The sequence below is a fragment of the Morus notabilis genome, unplaced genomic scaffold (genome assembly GCF_000414095.1).
Source record: "Morus notabilis unplaced genomic scaffold, ASM41409v2 Scaffold73, whole genome shotgun sequence".
Taxonomy (NCBI): domain Eukaryota; kingdom Viridiplantae; phylum Streptophyta; class Magnoliopsida; order Rosales; family Moraceae; genus Morus; species Morus notabilis.
Genome location: NW_010358777.1, coordinates 95,950 through 120,040, shown reverse-complemented (window position 1 = coordinate 120,040; position 24,091 = coordinate 95,950). Strand labels below are relative to the sequence as shown.

The following is a 24,091-nucleotide window of genomic DNA, read 5'->3' as shown; positions in this document are numbered from 1 at the left end:
GAACCCGTGAAACACGATTAAATAACGTGTCATTTTCAAGTTGACCCGCAACCCGCAATTGACCCGCCATAACTCGTTTATTAAATGTGTCATATTTGGGTAACACGAATACACAACCCATTTATTACTCATTTTATAAACATATTCAAAAATAGGTTAACACGACCCATTTATCACCTATTTTATAAACATGTTCAAAAATAGGTTCAGAAATAGGTTAACACGACCCATTTATCACCCATTTTAATAAACGGGTTGACATGACACGTTTATGACCTGTTTAATAAACGGGTTATTCGTGTCGTGTCAACCCGCCAATATACAGGTCGTGTTTGGGTTTTGTATTTCGACACGATTAATAAACGGGTCGTGTTCGTGTCAGACCTATTCGTGTCAACTGAGGGGGTTGACATGACACGAACACGACCCACCAACACGAATTGCCGCCCCTAAATCAATGTGCCTCAAAACACCAAGCAATGCGCCTCCAATTCCTAACCCTGCACTCATGCACCTTATATCTCCTGATGATTTCCACCCTTGCATCCATGCCCTCTTCTCTTTCTTGATGATTGTCGTCTTTGCGCCCATGCCTCTCTCCTATCCTCTTCTCGATGTTTGTTGTTGTGCTGCAACCCTACGCTCCATCACTCATGTTAATTCTAGCATAATTCAAGAGTGAATTCCCTATCAGAACTCCATCTTACGGGAGCATGATAAGGATGATTGATTTCTTTAAATTTAAATTAGTTTGTATTTAGCTTATCCTAGTATTTAGATTAGTAGTTATATTCTATTTTAAAGTTTAAATTATTAGTTATTAGGAGGTAAGCCTCTTTATTTTTTCATTTTGGTCCATTTTACTTTAAAACTTATTTATTTCTTTTTTGGTCTTTTCTTGTCTTTTTTTTTTTAATTTTCCATGAAATTTTAAATTTTTTTCCGTTTGGTTCCTTTTACCTTAAAACTTATTTATTTTTTCATTTTATTCCTACATTATCCCTTTTTTTTTTGGCTTATTGCCCTAAATTTTTTTTTTTTTTCATTTGGATGCCTTTTTTAGATTTTATATTCAGATATTATATGATTTTAAGAAAAAAAAGTTGTTATAACTTAACACATGATTATGTGGACACGTGGAGTTCAACTAATATACGGGCCCGTTCACTTCATGAACTAAAGGCCCAACTCGAGTTGGATTTTAGGCTGAAATAGGTGTCAGGAACCAAAACTCGAATTTGAAATTCGAGTAATAATTCGAGTAGGTGTTTATCACCCATTCCTCGAACTCCAACTACTCGAGTTAATATCTATAGTGTGGATTCTTTTTTCTGACATTTTTCTTTCCGTTGGTCTTTTTTTCTTCCCGTTGGTTTGCTTCCTCCCTCACGAGAAAGCTTCCACTCTGCAAAAAGTCATAAGTTTCCCCTCAAATCAACTGACCATCATTCTTGGATTCTTGGCAACAGTGCATACCCTTCGGTCAAATACCCATCCCCGGTGAACAAAATCGTAGGCAGGCAGCTGCATCCCTTTTTCTTCCCGTTGGTCTTTTTTCTTTCCTTCCCGTTGGTCTTTTTTCTTCCTTCCCATTGGTCTGCTTCCTCTCTCACGAGAAAGCTTCCGCTATGCAAAAAGCCTTGAGTTTCCCCTGAAATCAGCCGACGATCGTTCTTGGGTTCCTGACAGCAGTCCATATTCTTCCATTATCGACAGTCAAATACCCATCCCCGGTGAACAAAGTCGTGGGCAGGCAGCTGCATCCCGTTCAAACCCATCCCATATCACAAAATTTAGCGAATCCCGATTATGTTGTCGTTCGTCTCCCTCAGATATTCAAAACGGGAGAAATCGATCCCACGCGCGTGGACCAGCGTCTTCCATTGGCTGTCATCTTGAGTCGATGTAGCACCAAACACCGTCTCCCACCTTTGAGGCGTGCTCCCTGGAAGAGAGGTTTCTATTATCGGTGCCGGTATCCTTATCCACAACGACGTCTATCACAGTGGTGTGTGGCCGTTGTCGAAGCAGATTAACCGTTATCCTCTACCGGATCAAACACGGTAAGCCCTTTCCCATACTGATTATTAAGCTTCCATTACTTCTGGACATGCATGTTGATGTTTCTTCTTGCAACGGTGATGATTGTCGTTTTAAGTGGCTTCCCTTTTTTTGGATGTCGTTTTTCATTTCTGAGCAATGTGCCCGATCGTCGTTTGGTCTCTTGGTGGCCTTTTTTGGATGTCGTTTTGCAATTCTGGCTGTGATTTGTACAGATGCATGGTTGAAGTTTCATATTAGCTTTACCAACATTTTCATTGTGACAGGGAGCCAGTGTGTGTAAATAGCAATGTGCACAATCGGTGTTTGGCCATTTCTTGGCATTTTATAAAAGTCGTTTTGCAATTCTAAGCTATGTGCACTTGTGTAGTGAGACTTAATTTGGTATTTTGATGAATTTGAGGTGCTTGATCCAATGGCCTTAATTGTGTTATATGTATTAAGATATGCAATCAGTACATGAAGGACGCCATTCCGGTTGTAGAAATTGATCCACTCAGTGCGGATTAAGATGTGAATTAGAATCACAATCCGGTTCGGGAAACCTAACAACATCATAACTGTCCGCAACGACGACAAATGAATATATTGAGGGACGAAATAGACAGTATTATGTGGGCTGCATTAAAAAATAATCGCCATCGATAGATTATTACAATGGTTTCTTTATAATGGGTTTGTTGCCTTAATAATGGATAGATTATAAAGTGTTTGTATTTATATATGTATATATATATATATATATATATTTATGAAGAACAAATGATTTTGTACTAATTAGGTGAATGTTCACATTTTAGAGAACATAAATGCATGCTAATGTTGGATTGTAATTGGAGTTTGACATTTGTACAAGTAAACACAAAACTTAAGTTTCAAATGTTAAATCAGTCAACACCTAAACACTAAACTCTAAATTCTAAATTAAACTCAAATTTTTTACAACTCAAATCTTATTTTTTAACTCGAATCATATATATGTAACAATCATAAAAGAGCAAAAACTCATTTCTATGGGCCGGCCACCTTTTACCTTTTTTTTTCTTTTTTATTTTGTACTTTTTACCACTATTTATTATTTTTAAGACCTTTTTTTTCTTTTTTTTCTTTTTTTTCTTTTTTTTTTTACATTTTAATCTGTTGTGGATTTTTTAATATGTATATTTTTTTTTCTCATTTTACTCATGTAAAAGTAATTTTTTTACATTTATTTTTATTTTATTTTTTTTATCAATGCTATAAATAATATTCTTATCGTGTTTCTCTTTAATTATTTTTCGTGTAATTTTTATCATATTAAAAATTATCTTTAGATGTAATCTTTTTAAAATAAATAATTTTTTATTAGTTAATAAATAATAAAATCTTTAAATATTTTTAACACTAACCATACTTGCACGTATCATATACTCTCAATTCTAAATGATCCGTTTAGTTCGTTGATTTAAATTTTTAATTTGAGTTGAGATATAATTTTATGTGAAAATTTTTTACTATAATAAAAAAATTAAATATGATTATTTTTAAAATTTTTTACTTATAATAAAATTTAAATCGATAAAATAAATATGACATCAATATTATCCAACTAAAAACATTTTCCTCTCACATTTTTCTATGAAATTCCAAAATAACGAGAATTTCTCGCAATTATCTATCCAATCAAAAAAAGAAAGAAAAAAAAAAACATAAGAGATATTCACTCTATAATTGACATGTTGCAAAGTATGACGTAAGGACATGGGGTTGAGGTGGAAAAGGACAGAAAGAGGAGTCACAGTCAAGAAAGGGCAGATGATTGATAATAGTAATCAAGTGGAGGTGGGACCCCGCACCCACTTTAGACACGTCAACAGTTTTCTGTGCACCTGACGTCTGGCAACCATCCCAACACCCCTTCTAGAGTCCTTTTCTCTTTTATTTCGTTTTTATTTTTATTTTTTTATTTATTTTTAGATTCGTGTTTAAATTTTTAATTTGAATTAAAATGTCATTTTATATGAAATTTTTTTATTATAATAAAAAAATTAAATGTGATTTTTATGAGATTTTTTTATTGTAATAAAATTTAAATTGATAAAATAAACGAGATATTAATTTTTTTAAAAGTTCAACTTGTCTTTCCCCGTGTGCCCCACTTCTAATCCTGAACCACGTGCATCACGTGCCGATGGCCGATACGCCTTCGGCTAAATTCCTCGTTGACTCTCCGCCTAGTTCGTTGACCACCTGTAAATTCTAATATAGTAAATAGAACGACCTCACTGATTAACCTTTTGACCGATGCCCAAATGATAACATAGAAGAGAGCCACGTTCAGATTATCTGAACAAATTTTACCACCAACAGCAAAACATAAAATCACCCGACAAAATCATACAAAATCAATTAAAATATTATAAGAAATAATTTTTAAATTATGTAATATTTTAATTGACGTTTATGATATTATTGAATGAATATAAAAGAGACAAAAAAAATATAAAAGAGACAAAAAAAAATATAAAACACAAAAATTATAGCCCCATTTGTTCATAAATTTGAGTTGAGAATTTGGGTTAAAAAGTGATTTAAGGTAAAAAGATATTATAAGCCCGTTTAGTTTATTTGTTCAAATAAGTAATTCTAATTTATTGACGAGAATTTTATGAGAAAATAAATTTTTAAAATTAAATTTATTGTAAAATAAAAAATATTGTAATAGAATTAAAATATAAAGATTAAATGAAGTGTATATTAAAAAGGATTGAATTTAAATTTTTATTAAAAAAAATGTTATAACAAAAAAATTTAAGGTGCGACTCAAATTGTAAAACTAACGTGATATATTACTTGACATTAAAATTGAACAAGTACTTTTGGGAGCCGAATAGTAATAATGCATGATATAGCTAACGAACCAAAACACCCATCGCCGCGCGGCTCTCTCTCTGTCCTTTATTATTATTTTTTTTCTTTTTTGAATTTTAAGCTTTAAAACTAGGAGGCCAAGCCATCCATCCCACGTGTCGGTTTCGGAGGGAACCAAAAAAGGACGACACGTGGCTGTCACATACTTTCTCTTTTTTTCATTCCGAACACAACACGTGTCTCCACGCACACAAGCTGTTGGTAGAGACGCCAAAAAGGACACACACTGCGCAAACTCCAACAATTTATTTTTTTTGTGGTCAGATCACCACGTGTCGATATGGCTCTCTTTTATATACAGCCACTTGTCTCATCCAGGTACTTTTCTTGTCCATACGCCAAGGTCATTTTCGGTACACAATAAGTACCATTCTTTTTTCTTCACATTACACCCTCGCAAACCCAAAAAATAATAATAATAAAAAAAATCACTCTCTTCATTTCTTCTTCCTTCTTTCTTTCTCTGCGATTTTCCGACGTGTTTTCCCGGGAAAATTTATAGACCTTTTATAATTTATTATTCACATGGAGATTACTAACTAATGTGATGAATTGGAAGAGAAAAAAATAGTATCTTTGTGATATGGACGAGTTTGGCATTTGCAGATCGTAGAGGGGTTTCTTCTTTAACATATAGGTAGTTTTTTTTTTTTTGGATTTGAAAATGGGCGAAGCTAATGAAGGAAGAAACAGACAATTAATGGAGAATTTGTCTCTGGAGAAGTACCCGAGAGATCTGCTTCAGAGGTTCATGTGTACGAATCCGCAGTCCTCCCAAAACGCAGCGGTTCGCGGAGAGGAGGATCCGGAGGACGTGGAGCTGAATCTAGGGCTCTCCTTGGGCGGTAGATTCGGCGTCGACAAGACGAAGAACAAGCTAACCCGATCTTCCTCCATAGTCGGGACCATGCTGATCGCTAGGGATTCCGACGATTCGGCGGCTCTGGTTCCGCCGGTGTCGTACCCGGCGCTGGTCCGGACCTCGTCGCTGCCGACGGAGACCGAGGAGGAATGGAGGAAGCGGAAGGAGTTGCAGACTCTGCGGCGAATGGAGGCGAAGCGGCGGAGGTCGGAGAAGCAGAGGAACTCCGGCAAGTCCGAGAGAGAAGAGGAAGAGAGGGATAGGCAACAGTGCTTCGCTTCTCTTAGAGCTCCGATTAGTGGTGGAGGAGTTGATTTAATGGCGAAAACCAGACAACCTACTTCTCAGGGTTCCGTTGAGTCTCAAGGTGGGAGCTCGTCGGGGATGTCGGAATTGGAGAGCAAACCAGTTCAAGGTATTGAACTTTTTTTTTTTCCTTTTTTTTGGGGGTTTCTTTTTCGTCTTCATGGAAGTGTGGGTTAGATTGAAATTGACGCTTTTAGGGTTAAAGTTGGAAACTTTAGGGCCTCATTTCTTTCACAAGTTTAAATTTTTAATTTGAGTTTTTAATTTAAATTGATGTAATATTTTTTTAGAGTTTTTAACGTAATAGAAAGTTAAATGTATTAAAATGTGATATTTTTTTAAGAGCTTTTTAACTGTGAGTGAAATGAACAAGGTTAGGTTTGATCTTAATCCTAATTTGGAGAAATAGTTTGGGTTGCTTTACGTTGTTTCGTTAGGTAAAATTTGGTTTCGTTTGAAGTACATATATATATATATATTTATATATATATGGCCTCTTATATTGTCATAATAACTATGATGATATTTTCCTGTTGTTTTTAGGTGAATTAGGCAGTTAAATCAGGTGCTTGAATTGGAGTTAATTTGTCTTGTTCTGCTAAATTTTATGCTAAATTTTAGCTTTATTCTTTAGATGATGAATTTACTTTTCTAATCTAAACACTGTTGGTTGGGTTCACTTTAGTGGCTTTTTATGCAATTGGTCGAGGATTGAACTGGAATCGCAAAGAATCCATAGAAACTGTGTTTTCCACTGAAAGAATTGCCTAGTATTCTTGCAATGAAACTTTTTGTTAAAAACGTTAAAAAATGAGTTCTTATAGTATTGTTGGAGATTCTGGAGATTGTGATTGAGTGCGTACGCCTTGATGAGCCACAGTGTAACTTTTGCATCTTCTGCTTCCACACTAAATCATGACCTTATGGCAATGTATAAGGCGGTACTCACTTGGATTGGCATTGGCACCTATCTATTGAAATAAAGTTTTTCTTAAGAGATTTGTGATACAGAAACTGTCCGAAGAGTCGATGGGTACTATGTCCATGTGAATGCTTGTGCCTTGTAGTCATAGGATGCGAATGACAGTCAGTCATGCATATTTAACAAAAGGGTTAACCAGATTTTTAGGCGTGTCTTGTTCGTAAGCACATGTACGAGTCGAAACTGTATTTCAAGTGCATGCAATGTTATTTCCTTTTGGTTCTTGTCATTCCATGTTCAGCCCATCTGCTCGTACAGTAAAGGTACGATGATGCTGGATCATAATTACACCAATTTCCATGGTTTTGTAATTCCCTTTTTCTTTGCTGTTATCATTTTTTGCAGGCATGGTATTGCCATTTCCTGTAGCGAGTTACTAGTCACTCTGATGGCAACTTTAGTTTTTAACTTTAGCTTCTTGTAGACAAAGCAGAAATAAGAAGTCTGAAAGAATTTTCTTGTATAACTTGAATCCCGGCCATTGAAATGAATATATACTGTGGTATTGCTGGGAAAGTAGTGACCTGGTGATCACAAACAAATTACTAGTTGGAGTTGGTATGCATATGCGCGTACAGCACTACATTAGTTATTGTGTACATCAGATTTATGTTTATAATATATTCAAAATAGGCAGTTTTTGTTTTTTGTTTTTTGTTTTTGTTTCTTTTCTCCCGCCTACTTCAGCTAATAGGAAGCAAGTGGCTGGGTTCATTGTATGTGCTTTTGACCGATGGCTTAGGCTGAACTTAAGGAATGCACCATGGTGCATGAATAGGAGACAATGAACAAAACCTGATTAATTAGTTACTTTATGGCATAGGAAAACTAGGAGTATTCTGTCTCTTTTGGTTGTAACTAATTCTAAACCTTTGGTAATTTTCTTGTGATCCTAAAATCTTCAATTCATTGAAAAGATATGCACATGGTAAACTGCATTTAGATATCTAATCTAACGTATTGTGAGTTTGTAATCAATGAACTTGTACAATTTCTTACACTCTTCCCCTTAATCACAGGATCTAGCACTTACGGTGAAGCAAGAAGCCCTGCCGGTCATCAATCGATGCAAGAACGGAGCCAGGAGATCATGGGTCCTTCAGGGACAAAGAGTACCGCCGAAAACAAATGCTCAACCTCTGGAAACAAGATGGAGAATCCATCTAAGAAGCCTAATTCTGGAGGAAACAAGGGGAGTGAAATTGGGATGAATGCCATGGAAGACATGCCTTGTGTTTTCACAAAAGGAAATGGTCCCAACGGCAGGAGAGTAGATGGAATACTGTATAGATATGGGAAAGGAGAAGAAGTGAGGATAATGTGTGTGTGCCATGGCAAGTTTCTCTCCCCTGCAGAGTTTGTCAAGCATGCAGGTGGGGGTGATGTGGATCACCCACTTAGACATATAGTTATAAACCCTTCATCTACTGCCCTTTTGTCATAACTGTATATCACCCCTTCAAGATTGGGGCATTGTGAAATAGGTAACAGAAAAAGGAGATTTTTTTTTTTTTTTTTCCCGTTTCCTTTCCTTCCTTTTTTTTTTTCCTTTCTATTTTGGGAAGTCCTTGAGAGCAAGTTGTAGATTTTTTTTTTTTTTTTTCCCGTTTCCTTTCCTTCCTCTTTCTTTTTCCTTTCTATTTTGGGAAGTCCTTGAGATGCAAGTTGTATGTAGTAGTTAACTATTCAAATTTCTAAAGAGAGTTCGAAATGCATCTCTTCTAGAGGCCCTTCCATACTGATGTTGCTTTGTTCTCTCTCTCGCCTGCTTTCCTCACAATCTGGCAATTTCCTACAGCAACTGAGTCTGAAAATGGTGCATCAGTAATTCCATAGTGCCATTTTACATTTTTTTAAAGAAGAAAAAATATGGATGACGTTTCTTATTTTCTAACTCAAAGCTATCAGTTCAGCTTGATGGGTATGTTTGTCGCCATTATACTATTACTTCCCATTTACCGGGAAATAATCCTCCAAATAATTTGCATGGTAAGTGGTCCCAAAACTCACACTCAAGATGTGATAGAACCGGATAACCAAGCACTGCCCTTCTTCTGTTTGGAATTATATTCCAATCGAAAAATGAATTGGGATATAATATATTATTAGTCCAAGTTTCAGAAAGTTTCCAAACACACGCACATAATAAAGTTATTACAAGATTACAAAATACGACGGAGAGAATATACAAATTGCAAGGGTAATATATTCTACTTCTGGCAGGAAAGGGGCTTACAAGGATAAAAGAAGACAAAAAAACTCTTCCCTTTCTGTACTTTCTATCCCTCAGGAGTACAAGTGCAATGTTCATTAACTACCTAATAATTAGAGGCTGAATTTTTTTCAGTCTCTGGACAACGTGCTTCATTGTGGGCCTGATGGAGAGAGTCTCATTTGTACAAGTAACAGCCAAGTGCAGCATCTCCACCAGATCATCATGCGGACCCACATCCCACAACCCAGCAGTGAAGACCTCCTTAGCACGACCCTGTTTCAGCAACATGCTTGCCCAAGAAACGATGTTGAAACCATCTCCATGTGAAGAAAATGACGGGTCCAACGGTTTCTTATCCGAGATCAGTTCAAGGAGCACAACACCATAGCTATAGACGTCGGACTTGTCCGACACCCGACAGGTCATAGCGTATTCTGGAGCCAAGTACCCGAAAGTTCCAGCAACACCAGTTGTGGCATGAGTTTCAGAAGTCCCCAGAAGCCTAGACAGTCCAAAGTCTGACAAATAAGCATTAAGGTTGCTGTCCAACAATATGTTACTTGGCTTGACATCACGGTGTAGGACTCGTGGAACACATTGGTCATGCAGATAAGCGAGGGCATGAGCTATATCCAGAGCAATCTTGTGAAGAATCTTCCAATCATTGGCTCTTGTCGAGCTTTCCTTGATGAAATTTTCCAAATTACCTCCGGGTAGATAATTGTATATGAGGAACATTTCGGTTTCACTGGCATGGTAACCTATCAAAGTTACAAGGTTGGGGTGTCTCACCCGCCCAAGAGTCTTGACCTCCGCATGGAATTGTTGAATTCCATGGAACCTTCCAACAGCAAGCCTCTTTACAGCTACTATGATTCCTGGATGGATGTCTGCCTTGTAAGTGGCCCCAAATCCTCCATTTCCGATGCAGTTGCTGGCGTTGAAATTCCCGGTTGCTCGAACAATACTCTCAAAAGTCAATGGAGCCCCAATGTTGCTGAAAACTGTAATTTCCCTTGGTTCCAGACCCTGTACCCTGGAATCTGGTATCCACTTCCTTGTATAAAAGAAGAGGACAATAAGAGCTAGAAGAACTAGCACTATGGCTGATGCAGATGCTATGGACGCAATTTCAATCGAGTTTAATCCACTGTTTCCAGAACTACTAGCAATTTCTGATTGAGAAGTTTGCGAGCTCCAATTTGTATCTTGCTGACTCAAAGATCTCACTGCTAGGGAGGTTAGACCACATGGAGACTGGGAAGGCTTCCCTTGGACACTGCTACAGTTCATCACATTGTTGTTCAACAGGACCCGAGAGAACTTAGATGTCGATAGTGATCTCAAATTGGTCAATCCTGAAAGAATTTTCCCGTGAAGACTGTTGTTGTTAAGCAGAACAGTTAAATTTCTTGAGTTCACAAGACCTTCAGGAATTTCCCCAGAGAGAGAGTTTGAGGACAGATCCAACACTTCGAGGGATTGAAACCATCCAAAACTATAAGGTATTGGACCAGTCAGGCTGTTATGAGCCAGGGAAAGATACTTTAGGTGCCTCAAACGACTCATGTCCGGTGGAATTTTACCATGCAACTTGTTCCGACTTAAGTCCAGAAGGACTAGAGATGTCAAATCGCCAAGACTTTGGGGCATTGACCCCGATATTTCATTGCCAGACACATCCAAGGATAAAAGAGATCTGCATATGACGCTAATCTGCATAGGAATATGACCAGAGAATCTGTTGTTACTGAAATTTAGAACCAATCCATTTAACCCATTACATTTTCCAAATAATCTTTCAGGAAATGATCCAGCGAGCTTGTTTCCACCAGCAAGAAAAGCGTAAATCATTCGGTTGCTCAATAGTGGAGCTGGAAGGCTTTGGATTGGACCTGAGAAGTTGTTACCGCTTAAATTGTGGATCACAATGAAACCAGGGCCGGAAAATGGCAAACTGGTTTCCACACGACGAGATTGACAAGTAAAGAACAACTTATACGGAAATGATGGGTCGTCGAATTTAGTGAGATCTGAATTCATGGGCACATTAGCACACATCCTGCTCTTAAATCTTGGGATGAGTCCTGACAAGAGATTTCCACTTACATTAAATACACTCATGCAAGGAACCGGAAGCTTCTCACTAAGCTCCCCAGTCAGCTGATTTGAGCTCAAATCGAGATAATGCAGTTTCTTGCATCTCTCAAAGACTCCAAACACTTCTCCTTTGAAAAGGTTCTGACCCAAGTTCACCATTTCCAAGTTCTCACAACCACCCCAGTTGCTAGGAAGCTTTCCCTCCAGACTCGCTTTAGGCGCCCAAACTATTCTCAGCTTCGGAAGAGTCGTGATCTCCTCTGGAATAGGGCCTTCAAAATGATTGTGATAATTCTCTGCACTGCGAGATAATTCGATCAAAGAACCTCCATTGGAGAGCACAAACACTGACAGGTTAACACACTGCCCAAGCTCAGCGGGGATTCGACCACCAAGGCTATTTCTAGAGACATCTAGAACTTCAAGCATCTGAAGTCCACCAAGCTCACGAGGGATGTTACCGTTTAGCATGTTTGAAAACAACAAAAGTGTCCGAAGCCGTCTACACTTACCCAAACTACCTGGAATTCTACCTACTAGAAAATTCCCCGACAGATCGAGATGTTCAAGATTCTCACAGCCACTTCCAAATTCTTCCGGAACCGATCCAGTTAGCCTATTCCGAGACAAATAGAGACCCTTCAACCTGGAAAAACCACCGAGAAACTCAGGAATTGTGCCATTCAGTGAATTCCCAGCCAAATTCAAGACCTCTAAATCTCCACATTCTGACAGCGAAACGGGAATCTCCCCATCAATCCTATTTAACCCGAGATTCAAAACCCTCAACCATTTCAAACCACTAAACTGACTCGGCAACTTCCCGGTGAGCGAATTTCCCTCGAGATCAAGCACTCTCAGCTTCTCAAGACCCCAAATTTCCCGAGGAATCTCACCACTCAGGTCATGATAAGCAAGAGACAAAGCCCTAAGCTCAGTCAGTTTCCCGATCGACGGCGAAATTCCCCCTCTCAAACTCAATCTCCCCTCCCTATTCGCACTTCTCCTCCTCCTAATTCCAAACCCGTAAAACGGAAACCGAAAGCGCGAAGAAGACTGCGAACAAGAAAGAGGTCGGAAATTACCTGGCTTTTCACCATCAGAGGCCGAGATTCTCAGAGAGATAACTCTGGAATTGGAGTCGCATGAGACGCCGAACCATGAACAGTGGTGGCGATCCGAAGAGTTCCTCCAGCTCGAGAGTAGCCAGCTAGGATCCGCAAACGATGATTTGAGCTCCAGCAAAGCTAATTTCTCCGACAATTCGCCGGAAACCGAAACGCAAAAAAAACTGAAGATGAAGAAGAAGACGTCGAACGAAGTCAAGGTTTTACCAAACGTACGATGGCATTTCATCTTTCTTCCAAAACTCCAAGCCCAAGCTCAAGCTCAAGCTTTCTCTCACCTCTTTCTCTTACCCTTTCTCTCTCTTCTTTTGGTTCTGGTTTTTTTCTTTTCTTTTTGTTAAGAATTCCTGATCTTTTTGGCTTTTCTTATTTCTTGTGGAAAATTCATTCCACTTTTTTGTTTGTCGGGAAAAAAAAAAAAAAGAAGAGGGAAGAAGAAGAAGCAATAATGCAGCAATGGCTGAGATTGGGTGTTGGTGTTTTGAAAATATGTGCATGGGTCCCACTTTGTGGACTTTTGATATGGAGAGTGGGGACCACTTGCCGGTCAATCAATGCATCACTTCGTCAAAGACGTGGCGGTCATTGGTTGGGTTGGACCACTGTTATTACTTTGCGTTTGCTTTGTTTGTCAACGTAGACCTTGTTTTCTTCCATTTTACGAGCTATCCACAAGTCAGTTCCGCGTTGTGATGCTGACGAGAATCTCTTTATTTTTTTATCATTTTTTTTTTTTTTTTTTATAAAATTTGTACTTTTTCCTCAAATCTTATAGGTGGTGCATTCACCACGGAGATTTTTTTCTTCACGTACCAGAATTAATTGTAGTCTTGAATTAGTTTTTTTAATAAAAAAATCTTTTTAACAAATTAATGTTCAATAAGAGTAATTTTGTTATTTAACATGTTATAAATTTTTAATATAATTATGCACATTTCTACCGTTAAAGACTAATTTAAGAGTTAAAAACAATAATTTTTACCATGTAACAAAATAATTTCTACACTTAAAAGATTAATTTAAGAGTTAAAAACAATAATTTCTACCCTATAACAAAATAACTCCTTCTATCGTAAAGATTTTCAAATCTTATTTAGAGAAATGCTTTGTATTTTAGAACCGTCAATATCAAAAGAGTGGCATAATATTTTTTTTTCCGCAAAATGTTAGAGAAAATTCCATAAATGTCTATTTTTCAAAGAAACATTGCATCGAGTGCAATATGACAAAATTTCTTAGATATTTCATGAAAATATCAAAATAATAAGTTATTTAATATTTATTTTAATTATTTTTTAAAAATATTTATATTTGAATACTTTTCAAATTCATATATATTTCCCTACAATTTTGATCCTTTCACGTAATATATAGAAGACAAGATAGAATCGTTCTTGTTTTCCAATTATTTTACTTAATTCGTAATATATGTTCGTCTACCGTGATAAATTCTTACCATGCATACTTATATTTTAAAAATTCTGCATGCCAAGATAAAATTTGGTGCGTTTCGTAAATTTAAGTCAATTTTTATGGTCATTGGTATTTTTGGTTAAGTACCAATATTATCATCCTGTGACTTTATTATTATTTTATTTTAAATCCTTGGATTTCACACATAACATTCATTGCCGAGTTGGTAGTTAAGAACATGTCATGTTTGTCATCAATTATGATGAATTAAGAAATGGTAGATTTTCCCGACACGATACCTACGGTATAATTATAGAATTGTATTGTGTGATACATAATTATATGATTCTAACTAATTTAGTATTAAAGGAATGATATTCAGTGTTTGTGCGAGACATAATTTATGATCCCAACCAATTTGAAATGACATTCAGGGATTTACATGGGGGTTGTACCATGTGAGTAAGGAATTCCAAGATCATATAACAAATCATATGTGATATATGGAATCTATTTAAATGGATTTAACAAAAATTAAAGACATATATTTTTTTAATGGTGCGTGACGTAACATTTATATAAAAACTGTGTAAATTGCATTTATGCATCCTAAATTATCGCCATTTGCATGTTACACTTAAACTTATAATTTTGAGATTTAAAACCCTAAATTTTAGGGTTCTTGACAATGCAGTCCAATCAATAAATGACATTAGTTAATAGACGAATCAGAGTTCAAAAAATGTTCAAAGACCAACTTATCAATTAACTAAAAGTTTAGGGTGCATTGGACAATTTCTATCTACTAATTGACATTCATTAGTTATTGAACTACAATTGCAATAAATTTTAAAATTTAGAAGTATTATTTACCAAAATTGAAACTTGAGGATTCAAGTTGCCAACCACGAAATTGAAGATGCAACAATGCAATTAACTCCAAGAAATTTTACTTATCAATCAAAGCATAAAAAAAAAAAAATGGTGAATGGAGAGACTCTTTAGGGACCTTGGACGCATACCAAGAACCCTGTGCCAGCCAAGTTTTATCGGCAAAATCAGAACCAAATCTTTTGGAGGAAAAGAAAATTATTAGTGAATGATCAATTTTAGCTTTGTTTATGTTGCACTCTGCTCATTGCCATTGCCAGATCAAGTCAATGTCTTGATAACCAATATTTGTTTCCCTGTGAAATTTGTTACCCAAATTGTCTTCAAACAAACATTTTTGTTGACGCATTATTATATCCTTATCTTTCATTCGGCACAATAATCAATCGGTTATTACAACAATGCCCCATAAGGCCAAGCGTCCTTATAATGCCCCAAAAAACAAAGGAAAAAATGAGAATAATTTAAAGCACAAAGAATTATAATAATCTCTCTATTTCCTATTCCTGTCTCTGGTGGCACACAACCATTGCCTTGGGGCCTCAAGATCATCACCTGTGACCATTGGTACGTGCCAGCGACCATCCTCGGATTCCTGCACTTGCATCAACCAAATTCATGGATCATCATTCACTGTTTTGAAACCCGTCTACAAAGCAGAAAGGGCATGTGTACTCTAGACAATACACGGACAGAACAAAATAACTAGATAGCAGCTGATTGAAATCTAACCTGAATTACAATTGAATAAGGAGGTGGCATGTGAAGGCTAGGCCCCTTCGTTGAGACCGATAGCCGAACCTGCAAATGGTGGCCAAATACACGAGTCATAAGTGTGGCAATTTTGTATGCTTCTTTCCAATCATCAGTAAAACCTCGTCATTATTCACCCCTTTTTCTTGCATCATTAGTGGTACAGGCAAGTTCTAAGAGTAGAAAACTTTTTAATTCCAGAGATAAGAAAGGGAGGCCCTAACATGATGCAGCTCACGTTCAACGGGTACTAGTAATTTATAAAGGGAACTAATCGCCATTGTTATTAAAGACATATTGATATTACTTAATATGTAGCCTAATAACAAGCCATATACGACTCCTGTGCATCTTATAAATGGAACATCAATCCTTAGTCAAATGTTTCATGGGGAAAATTTCCATCAAATCTAGTTGAAAAGGATAATACCTGATGTTTTTCCTTCCATCTTGGGAAAAAGCTAGTACCTAACAATTGGAATAAGTGGTCCCTCATTTCATCATTTGTAACTAGTAGACAATTACAACTAACAGCAGCATATAACCAGTACCTGTGAGTGACATAGGAGCAAAGTTATGACACAAATTAGAAACCAACACATGATGAAAGGACACTTCTAATTGTTTAAATTAAAACTAAAAAGAATTTACCGTTCCCGCCGCACATTAATTAAAGGGAGATAAAGGGAAGGGAAAAGAAAAGAAAGGATAAGCAGCAAGCAAAAAAAAAAAAAGAAAGAAGATATACGATAAGGTACTCGAATGCGTTACATTGCATGTCAATGAATGCAAACTTACCAATCATCATTTGAACCTCCAGGCGTAGCATACAATGCACCAGCCTTTTTCCAAGTCTCTAACAATTGCTTGTTCTTCGGATTCTGGGCAGGACCACCAGTTACACGATTTTTGTGCAATATAACAAGTGGCAATCTCTTTGATGGACTCATTTCACGCAGTTGATTCAAAACAGATTTAAGCTACAAAAAAATAACAAAGCACTATTAAATGGCCAGAAAAATAAGGGAAAATTATTAAAACTCGCCAAAGTTACCCTCTTACCTGGAAGAAGTTGAAATGATGTTGATTTACCAGACCCACGTTGGCACCATCTATGACTGCATCAAACGGACCATGGCACTGGAGCCACTCCTGAATGAGTTCAACAGCTTCAAGTCAATCATCATATCGCTGAAAAACATTATGTATCACTTGCCTGAAGCATAAAGAAGTAGGAAGTATTGGCAAGAGACTGATCCAACGAGAACATTGTGAACACTCAAATAATTACATTAGCAAGAACTTGACAAGGAGAAAAATATATACAGCTACTACTTTTTATGCATGAATTTTCTCGCAAATTTACTTACTTTCTATGCACTGATTTGGTCATTTATCAAGAAAAACACAAGTCAATTTGGCATCAAATCCACACGACAAAACTACATACATTTCTGAGACCGCAAATTCAGCGTTTCGCTAGAATACAGAGAAGGATTTTGCTATAAATTCATAGCAACCCAAGCACAATAAGTTAATCACTGCCATCCATCAAAAACAAAGCTTGCATTAAAAGTCTCCAAATTTCACGTGCATCGTGAACAAAATCTCAAAAAGTGGGAAGACAACAAACAACAAGAGACAGGATTCAAACCTGGAATCGAACAAAATCAGCTCTAACTTCTCTTTTGGAAGCCAAGCTAGCCAATGAGCTTGCAAAATTTTCCGTCTCTTTCGGATCGATATCGATGCACACGAGCTTCTCATTGCAAGATTGACAAACCCCGTTTTCATCCATCTGAGTCCTTACCACCCTCCACTTCCCAGTCCCCAGCCACCCTTGCCCATGCCACCCTCCACCACCACTCACAACTCCTTCCCTCACTTTCTTCACATTCCAACACTCCTTCCCCTCTCTCACCGCCTCTTCGGACCCGAACCACTCCTCGACAATCCCCACAGTCGACTCCGAGACCTGCCTCACCGAGGCTCGCAACCTGTGCAGCATCTCGTAAACCTTGTCTCCCTTCTTCGCCTCCGCGCTGAGCTTCAGCAATGCGGAGAGCTCGGGCTCTTCCGCCTCAACACTGGATTCAATCATATGACCGTCAACTTCGTACGCTCTCTCGGCCTCCCCTTTCTTACAGAAACCAAACAATGCCGGCGCATAGGACCTCAATTTCGGAGGAATTCCAAAGCTCTTCATCCGCTTCACCAATTCGAAGGCCTTCTCGGGGTCTTCCACCTTCGCGGCCAGCCTCGCGGCGCTCGTGAACGTGGCCTCGTTTGGCTCGACCTTGTCCATCACCATTTGATGAAATATCTCAAAACCTCTCTTTAGGCCTAAACTCAAACCATCCTCGTCTCCGCCATTGGACTCCCCTGAAGAACAAAGATAGAGCAGGACGTTGTAGTGGTGCTGGCTAAGAGGGACTCCAATGCTGCGAGCCTCGTCGTAGAGCCGAAGCGCTTCGGAGACATCGCCGTGCTTCGAGCACATGTCGAGCTTGTGCCGGAGCACTCCCTCCGGAGATTCTCTCCAGGCCTTCCTCTTCATTTTCGCCGTAAGAGGAGTGTCCGAAAACGGCGACGGCGGCGCTTCGCGAGGCGAGGCCAGAGTGCAGAAGCTGCTGGCTTTCTCCGTCGAGCTGCGACGGGGGGAAATGTCGAACGAGGAAGTGTGGTAGCAGAGAACGGGACAGAAATGGCGGATGCGACATCGGCGGTAGATCAATGGCAGGGGGATTTTGACGAAGAGCGATAAGAGAGGTGAGGCTTTGGCCAGAGTTGGCAGGAGATGGGTTTGATATAACGCTACCATTGTTGTCCGATATCATTGAATTTGTTCCTCCAAAATTAGGTTTTGGAATTACGAACTTTCATCCATGGCTTCTTCGTCTTCCCCAACCTCTCTGAAAATAATAGTTCTTCAAAGGCTAAAGCCCTAGTTTGCGCCGAGAATCGAAGAAGGAAGGCGCAAATGGCTCTCGAGTTTCGACCATGAAAATGAAGGGAGATAATGTATCCGGAACGACGTCGTATCTTCATTTTTGTCTTTTTGCGATTGTGCAATTATATGAAAATTATCATAGAATTTTTATGATAGTTTTTTCCGATTATTATTCCCTTATAAATATGGTTCATTCATCATTGTTTGAATAATATTAAAATGGCATTTTATATATCTTTAAAAAAATAACAACTGCATTTCTTGTTTTTGACACATAGAATGTACCTTTCGTTTTTCAAATTAAATAAAGGTGTACATATATGTAATTGTAGAAAATCCATTCAAAAAATTAATTTTAGAAAATCAAAAAAAGGCAAAACAACGACACATTCTAGAAATATAAACCTAGTGGAAAAAGAAAAACATTTCTCCTACTACATTATATTTTGTTCAAAAAGCAGAATCTTAACGTATGGAAAAGAACACATGATGTCAGTTTTTAACCATCAAAACATATTAAATTCTATGAAATTATTCTAATTTCTTTTGTCGGGTATAAATTAGAGTAATTTAACGGCTAAAAACTTATGTGATTTTTATTTCATATCCTAAAACAATTTATTTTTAATGCACATGGATCTTGGCACAACATAATTTTCTTTAATAGTTGGAAAAAAGTACCTTAACAATTCTCGAAGAACATAACACAATCCCCTTTCAATTAGATTTTTGTATGGTGTACATGTTTTTATACATGCATCTTCTTTTGCGGGGGAAAAAACCAATATCTTGGGGCATTGGTTAAATAATCAACATATACAAGATCGAACTGTTTTTTAACCGTTAAATGTTAATGTTGGGAAACAAGACCCTCTCAAATTGAGCATCAATTTTTAATACAAAAATCAATGAATGCTTTATTCATGAGCATACCCATCCTTACACGTAGAGACATATGAATGCTTTTGTTCTTCCGGATATGAATTTTTAGTTTGTCAAAAGATGTAATGTAGTGAAAAAACAGTCCTAATTCAAATATCAAAAGACTCTCTCGAACTCTCTTGGAGAAAGCACTCTATGTCAATCTACTTCCTCTTGAAACGAGCTGATCAACAGCCAAGAAATAATATCCCACCATAAAAAACGATGCAACCCCACAACGAGCCATCCGCAACCAAATGCCGTTGAACAGGACGTTCCTGTCAGCGGGATGAATCCCGGTAAATCTCTCAAACCTACTCCCTGGTCGTTTCCATTTGAGAAGCTTCCTCTCCAAGGAGACAAACTAGAAAAAACATAAAGACCCCAATAACATAGTCAGTATTACACTAATCACATGATAACACAAGATAAAACTTTCCTACAAGTTCTCTGTAGTTCAAACCAGAAGGCTTGACAGAGTAAACAAAGTAAGCATGACAATCTTGTCATAATACACATGATAACATTGATAAATAGCTAATGATTTCAATTTGATGCAAATGTTAGGGAGTTCTATTACGAAGCACGAAAAATTGGTTGTCAGCTATTCATACAGAGCTAAAGGTAAAGTTGAATTCTCTTTAAGAAGATGAATTAACGAAAGGAATACAAGAGGCACCTTGGGCAGCACAGTACATAATGAACGACACTTTGCAGTGTCAAAAAAATGAGAAACAGCGCCGGCTACTGAACCAGAAAATCCTGCTGAAAGGCTGACAGCTAAAGGAGATAGGGGATCCACATCCTCGTTCACACTGCGAGCGACAAACCCACTTCAATAGAAAAACATGACACTTGAACTGAAAGAAGTTATTCTACAGGCGCAGCCAATGAGGACTAAGATAAAGCACTAGATAAATATGCATGAGAAACCAGAAAGGAAAAGGGGAAAAAAAAAAGGGGGGGGGGAAAAAAAGACAAAAGTAAATTTTTTTTTTAAATCTGAAAAAAGACAATGTAATTTAATAATCCACATATATAGGATACAGTGGAAAGCAAGCTTAAGGCTTTTAAACAGATAGGGAGTCCAATTAATTGAAATAGGAAACAACGAAGACCGCTTTCTTGAACAATACCAGAAACTAGAGCATAATTCTACATAGCCAAAATCAGTTTTCAAACAACAATAAGAAATCAATATTCAGAACCTGGGTATTGGATCCATCCCAACTGCCTTCCAGTCCAGCATTGCTTGGTGTAGGAATTGCCAAGTGGAAAAGAAGATACCACCATAAACAGAATCCCGTACAAGTCCTGGCCTTAAACCTCTCCACATTGCACTCCATCCTTCCAAAGAGAGAATCTTGGATGGCCTCCTAACGTCACAGACCGAAGGTGGACTCCCAGACCCCGTCATCATCCATGGATACCCTTGCAAAGCACCCGTCATGTTTGGATGTTTGTTAGTTAGTGTTGATAAAAGGCCAACAGCATAATTTAATGCATTCTTGTCTGGACCATATCCACACAGCAACTTTTCAATAACTGGCGCAACAACTCGCTTTTTTGTCATGGAGAAATGGCTTGGAACACGAGAAGCAGACGTCACCTGTGCACGGAGTTTTATAAGTTCAAAAGGGGAGCTTATTAGTGATTCTGCCGCTCCAGCTACCATTCCTGCCATAAGAGCCTCCGATGAATATACATAATTGTGTTGCCGACCATCTGGCAAATAAATATTTGAAAAAGAAAATGAGTGAAAAGTCATAAATAAGCATCTATCTATCACATACAAAATTAATAATTGTCAGTTTATATCACCATTTTTGTAAAACTATATGTTTGCATAAAAACTGTTTTTTCCCCCTTTTATTGCTCACTTTTCTCAATCAATTATATTTTCTTTTGATTCACAAGAGCTCCAAGTTTGTATTAGAGTTCCAAAATTTATTTAGTTGTGGAAAAATGAAGAAAACTCCAATTCTTTCAACAAAAGTCAAAACCATTTGGACAAATTCCTATAAAACAAAAAGGGGATTAGGGTACAGATTTTTCTGGACTGTTCTGGTGCCAACGTCCTAGATACCATGATCTTGAAAAAACAGAGTTTTGACCTATTCTCAAGTTCTAAATACAAAGACAGATCCCGCGCATGTGACATTGTAAGTAGATCAGCAGTAAGTAAACGGCCAATTATGAGTTGACGAAAAATTGCTTTAAGAAGTAACAGAAAAGAAGAAAAACCTTTATAAAAGGCCGTCACGATTTCATAGGTTCCAAAGCGAGCTCCCACGCCTAAAATTCTTCCAAATGCAAACCAACCAAAACCACTGAACAAACCTACAAACATTCATCATTGAGAAAAAATGTCAAGTCCAAACATTTATTTAAAACAAAGTAAAAGGAAGAACAAGAAAAACAAACACACACAAACAAGTAGAAGTTTGTGTGTGTATTTGAGTAATAGAATATCACGGCGAGAAAGACAATTACTGATTAAAGAAAAGACTAGGTATTTGAATTCACTCATAAATCTTAAATCATAGTACACTTCTTGCAGAAATTAAGCCCCTGTTTGTTTCAACCATCCAAATTGTTGTTTAGGATTCAAACCGTAGTTCAAGATTCAAATTGATGTTTGGTAGAGGACAATTCAAGGATTATTCAAACCATTAACAATGGTTCAAACCTTTAGATTTTAGAATTCACCACCCCCTAAATTCTAACAATCCTAATTGTTTTCTACAGTAAAAACCTTATTCTACTTTTTCTCTCTCTTCAATTTCAAGCTTAAAAATATCATAACTTATTCGTTTTAATTCCGATTGAGATGATTTTTTTTAATGCGTTCATAATGAAGAGAGGAACAAATCCCCATCCATATTGCATATTTTTTTGTCATTTATAATGAGATTTTATAAGATTTGTTACAAAACTCTAATGACAGTTTTCAACACTTTATCCAAACATAGTTCGGATTTTATTCTCAATTCAAATTATAATTTATTTGCATATCTAAACACCGGTTTGATTCACAATTCAACGCACCACAATTCAAATCACCATAACTCAAACTAAATCAACATTTGAATTGTTAAACCAAACAAAGCCTAAAACATTAAATAGGTATACCTTTTTCACATGATAAAAGCAACAAAGGTTTTTTTTTTTTTTTTTTTTTTTTTTAAAAAAAAAAGTTTTTTTTTTTTTTTTTTTTTTTTTTTTTTTTTTTTTGTTTCAAATACCGGTAAGCAGCTCATGAAATTCACAAAATTCGTCGAGTCAATGAACATTGGGAAGAAAAAAAAAGAACAGAAAAGACAAGAATTAAAAGAGTTTAACTGGAAATACCTGAATATCCTGATATATATCGGACTCTTTCTAAAGCCTGAGTGGCCGTCAATTGTTTGCTAGAACCAGAACCAACCTGTTTTTGAATTCACAGGTTAGATTTGAAGCAGAAATGAGAAAACCATAGTGTTCTTTGTAAGCAAATCAATAAGGAAATTCACCAGCAAACATGAAAGACTAAAAAACAAAGTTGGAAAACAAACCTGAACAAGAACTTTGATAGTATCAAGAGGGTAAGTTACGGCAGTCCCGAATGTCACCGACCCAGCGGCGGCAATTGTATGAATTGCATAGATTTTATTCTTCCATAATTCATCCATCTGAAATAAATCAAATATGTGTAATAAAAAAAAATATATCAGCTCCATAATTTTCTATATACCGTAACATTAAAATTCAATGGTTCTCCCTCAAAATAAAAATAAAAATAAAAAAGATTGGACGGATCTCTATAACTTCAACATGATTTTGATTGCAAGTACCAGAGAATTCTCAGCTACAAATGCCTTAAATGGCTGTGCATACCAGTCTGATTAAAATACGGATCGGTGACAGCTGAAATATTATTTGTCACAATTTCACATCTTTACAATGCTAAAAATAAAAAAATCAACTCGAAGATCCAAAAAACATAACAAAAGACAAATATATCGATATATATAGATATATATATATATATATAATAAGCAACACATAACACTCAAGTCTCAACACAAAAAGCAATGAAGACCAGAGTTTTCGTTATAATAGTCTCTTTGAGACATTTTCTCGAACGCGTGGTTTGCTTCACAAAAGCAGGAAGCTGTGTATAAAACAGGAAGAACCGAGTAACCAAATGAAAAAAAAAAAGAAGGGTTTCTATGGATTCAAACAAGATGACCCTTTAGCAGTTTACTAGGAAAAACATTGGCAAAATTTCACAGTATCACAGCTAACAACTGCAACATTCGGTTTTTAACGAATTCCCAATTCTCAATTTCCACGATGCAGTTCTCAGCTAGAAACCTCGTAAATCCCAAAAAAATAAAACAGAAAAAAGAAAAAAAGAAAAAGAGAGAAAGGAACGAGTGTGCGAAACCTGGTATGCACTTACTGCTTGAATAACGATCGCGGTGCCCCCTTATAGGTTAAAAACTGTTGATGTTGTCTTAAAACCAAAGCAGAGATCATCTTAACAAACGACAGGATATGAGAAAACGACTTTCTTTATTCTCTTTTTTTTTTTTTTTTTTTTTTAGGGAACAGTTTT

General features: G+C 37.0%; 5 protein-coding genes across 9 annotated transcripts in view; 1 reads left to right on the top strand and 4 right to left on the bottom strand.

The window, feature by feature from the left end:
• The first annotated feature begins 5,358 nt into the window (after nucleotides 1–5,358).
• Nucleotides 5,359–8,680, top strand: LOC21409088 (ninja-family protein AFP3). The gene is made up of 2 exons (XM_010093281.2): nucleotides 5,359–6,248; nucleotides 8,141–8,680. Exons 1-2 carry the CDS (start codon nucleotides 5,636–5,638, stop codon nucleotides 8,563–8,565), a joined length of 1,038 nt encoding a protein of 345 aa, XP_010091583.1. The 5' UTR covers nucleotides 5,359–5,635; the 3' UTR covers nucleotides 8,566–8,680.
• Nucleotides 8,681–9,198: 518 nt separating this feature from the next.
• LOC21409087 (LRR receptor-like serine/threonine-protein kinase RPK2) lies at nucleotides 9,199–12,916 on the bottom strand. The gene has a single exon (XM_010093280.2). The coding sequence runs from the start codon at nucleotides 12,790–12,792 to the stop codon at nucleotides 9,436–9,438; it is 3,357 nt and encodes a 1,118-aa protein (XP_010091582.1). The 5' UTR covers nucleotides 12,793–12,916; the 3' UTR covers nucleotides 9,199–9,435.
• Nucleotides 12,917–15,169: 2,253 nt separating this feature from the next.
• LOC21409086 (proteinaceous RNase P 1, chloroplastic/mitochondrial) lies at nucleotides 15,170–18,595 on the bottom strand. The gene is made up of 6 exons (XM_010093279.2): nucleotides 17,275–18,595; nucleotides 16,683–16,772; nucleotides 16,419–16,600; nucleotides 16,051–16,171; nucleotides 15,600–15,668; nucleotides 15,170–15,462 (listed from the first exon to the last, which is right to left on the bottom strand). Exons 1-6 carry the CDS (start codon nucleotides 18,439–18,441, stop codon nucleotides 15,361–15,363), a joined length of 1,731 nt encoding a protein of 576 aa, XP_010091581.1. The 5' UTR covers nucleotides 18,442–18,595; the 3' UTR covers nucleotides 15,170–15,360.
• An 854-nt stretch (nucleotides 18,596–19,449) lies between these two features.
• On the bottom strand, nucleotides 19,450–23,991 carry LOC21409085. 5 transcript variants are annotated; one of them, XM_024162523.1, is made up of 7 exons: nucleotides 23,936–23,991; nucleotides 23,046–23,162; nucleotides 22,843–22,918; nucleotides 21,736–21,831; nucleotides 20,700–21,216; nucleotides 20,171–20,306; nucleotides 19,450–19,855 (listed from the first exon to the last, which is right to left on the bottom strand). In XM_024162523.1, exons 2-7 carry the CDS (start codon nucleotides 23,160–23,162, stop codon nucleotides 19,646–19,648), a joined length of 1,152 nt encoding a protein of 383 aa, XP_024018291.1. In that variant the 5' UTR covers nucleotides 23,936–23,991; the 3' UTR covers nucleotides 19,450–19,645. The 5 variants fall into 5 exon arrangements, with proteins under 5 accessions (XP_024018291.1, XP_024018292.1, XP_024018290.1 ...); XM_024162524.1 differs by having other exon boundaries at nucleotides 23,921–23,988; XM_024162522.1 differs by lacking the exon at nucleotides 23,936–23,991 and adding an exon at nucleotides 23,325–23,467.
• LOC112090654 (suppressor protein SRP40) overlaps nucleotides 23,760–24,091 on the bottom strand; it is a 4,498-nt gene continuing 4,166 nt past the window's right edge. The window contains exon 4 of the mRNA XM_024162541.1: nucleotides 23,760–23,847. Within this exon, the coding sequence (XP_024018309.1) occupies nucleotides 23,760–23,847 (88 nt within the window). The remainder of the gene's footprint in view (nucleotides 23,848–24,091) is intronic.